The sequence below is a fragment of the Myotis davidii genome, unplaced genomic scaffold, assembly GCF_000327345.1.
Source record: "Myotis davidii unplaced genomic scaffold, ASM32734v1 scaffold937, whole genome shotgun sequence".
Classification (NCBI taxonomy): Eukaryota; Metazoa; Chordata; class Mammalia; order Chiroptera; family Vespertilionidae; genus Myotis; species Myotis davidii.
In genome coordinates, this window is record NW_006288252.1 from 927,502 (window position 1) to 930,062 (window position 2,561).

Genomic DNA, 2,561 nt, shown 5'->3' on the forward strand with positions numbered 1-2,561 from the left:
CGCCTGGGCCGCGTGTCTCCAGGGGACCGTGCTGCTCGGTGTGCTGTGCTGTTTGCGGTCCTGCGCCCCCCCTCCCCCCCGCAGGTGTGTGCAGCGCCCGCCCTGGCTCCTTGGCGAGCTCAGCACACAGAACGTGCGAGCAAAGCCCCTCTTCCATGTTAGAGCCCACGCCCACGTCCACTCGCATCAGGCCTGGAGGCCTGTGGTTTTGTTTGTTAATCCTCATCCGAGAATATTTTCCCATTGATTTTTTTTTAGAGATAGTGGAAGGGAGGGGGAGAGACACACAGAGAGAGAAACATGGACGAGAGAGAGACACATTGATTGGTTGCCTCCCCATGTGCCCTGACCAGGGCAGCCGGTACGTGCCCTTGACCGGAATCGAGCTGAGACCCTTCAGTCCGAGGGCTGACACTATCCACTGCACCACACCGGCCGGGGCTAAAGGCCCCGCTTTGAGACAACGGAGAATCGCATGGAAAATGCCACATTTTATCACCGCTTTGCAGGGTGGGGAACCTTTTCCTGCCAAGGGCGTTTGGATATTTGTAACATCACTCCCGGGCCATACACAATTATCCACTTAACACTTAGCCTGCGTATTCGGTCAAACATTTAATTAACTCGCCCCGATGCCTTGGCAGGGCCAGACCACATGATCCCAAGGACCTTCTACGGCCCGCGGGCCGGACGTTCCCCACCCTGCTGTAGAGCTTTGTACTTTAGGGCAAAGTCAGAGTTCACCGCCCACCACGAGCTGGGGGAGCAGGAGTCCACTCCCCATCATGACCGACACAGGAGCTCAGGCGCTGAGGAATGACCAGGGGACTGAGTTTCAGGGGCAGGAGTGGCCCTGGGAATCAGGAGTTTCTAGCAAAGACTCTGCCCCAGGCGAGGCACCTGCTCCCTGTGCAGCCAGGTGACTGTGGACCCTGCCCGGGCACTGCAAGCATCGAGCTCAGGGCGGCCCAGGCCTCCTCGGGCGATTGAGTGAGGGGCCCCGTCCTCTGGCCACGGCCTCAGCTCGTCTATCCCTGAGCCTGGGAGTCAGCGGATCAAGCTGCAGGCGACCCCATTCAGCCCTTGGTCCTTATAAGTCACTCAACAATACGCCTTTGCTGTGCTGGCCCCTCAGCCCGGTTTTCATCCTATAGGCTCGGCAGCAGGACAGGGTCAGAGGTCATGCAGCCCCGAGCCGCCAATGCCCACCCTGCCCCCTCCCCTCCAGCGTTGGAATGTGGGTGAGGGTGCCCCGTGCAGATGGCCAAGGAACATGACTGTGGAAAGCCCGGGCCCTCTGCGCTCTGAGCTCCGGAGGAACAGGAGGGTTTGCCCCACAGCGGCAAGGCCTGGGCCGCACACAGCCAGGGAGGGAGACACCGTTTTCCAGACGAGTAATGGGAGGGTCAGAGAGGAGTGACTCGCCCAACGCCCCACAGCTAGTGAGGCTGCCAGGCTCCTGGTCTACTTTTCCCAGAATTCATCCACCCACCCACCCGTCCATCCACCCACCCATCCATCCATCCACCCACCAAATTTCCCCTCTAGACAGAGTCCTGACAAACAGAGCCCGCTCTCATCCAACTTTGAACCCCCTTAACCGCAGGATGTAGTACAGTGTTCAATATCCACCCACCCACCCATCCATCCATCCATCCATCCATCCATCCATCCATCCAACCATCCATCCACCTACCCACTCATCCATCCATCTGTCCATCCATCCATCCATCCACCTACCCACCCATCCATCCATCCATCCATCCACCCACCCACCCATCCATCTGTCCATCCATCTGTCTGTCTGTCCATTCGTCCATTCATCCATCAATCCATCCACCCACCCATCCACTTGTCCATCCAACCATCCATGCATTTACCCATCCATCCATCCAACCATCTATCCACCCATCCATCTACTTACCCACCCATCCACCTGTTCATCCATCCATTCCTTCATCTACCTACCCATCCATCTGCCCATCCATCTGCTCATCTATCCATCTGTCCACCTGTTCATCCATCCATTTATCTGCCTATACACCCATCCACCTACCCACTCATTCTCCCTTCTCCTTCCTCCCTCCCTCCTTCCCTTCCTCCCTCCCTCCCTCCCTCCATCTATCTTTCCCATCACTCACTGGCCGTCCGCCTGCCCACTAAGCACCAATGCACACACTAACTTATTACACAAACTACAGCACGCTGTCTGTGAAATTTGTGCAGACGGTGGTACCGTATGTCATTAACTAATATCCTAATTCGTCATGCTGCTAATTAGACTAGACATAAGAAATGAGCTCAACAAGAGTGATGACCTCAGCGAGCCCTCATTAGCCATGGAGATACTGAGGCCAAAACAAGTATAAGTGGGCCCCAGGACTTGGGCCCCCACCCCCCCCCAAGGGGCCCTCGGGCTGAGGCGGCCCCGTGTCCCCCAGTGGAGCCCGAGCTGAAGCTCATCGGCAACATCCACGGCAACGAGGTGGCGGGCCGGGAGATGCTCATATACCTGGCGCAGTACCTGTGCTCCGAGTACCTGCTGGGCAGCGCCCGCGTCC

General features: G+C 57.6%; 1 protein-coding gene across 1 annotated transcript in view; it reads left to right on the top strand.

Annotated features, from left to right (window-relative positions):
• Positions 1 to 2,169: 2,169 nt before the first annotated feature.
• The window catches only part of CPZ (carboxypeptidase Z), a 22,715-nt gene continuing 22,323 nt past the window's right edge, over positions 2,170 to 2,561 (top strand). Inside the window, exons 1-2 of the mRNA XM_006760136.1 lie at positions 2,170 to 2,237; positions 2,407 to 2,557. Coding sequence (XP_006760199.1) covers positions 2,170 to 2,237; positions 2,407 to 2,557 — 219 coding nt within the window. The remainder of the gene's footprint in view (positions 2,238 to 2,406; positions 2,558 to 2,561) is intronic.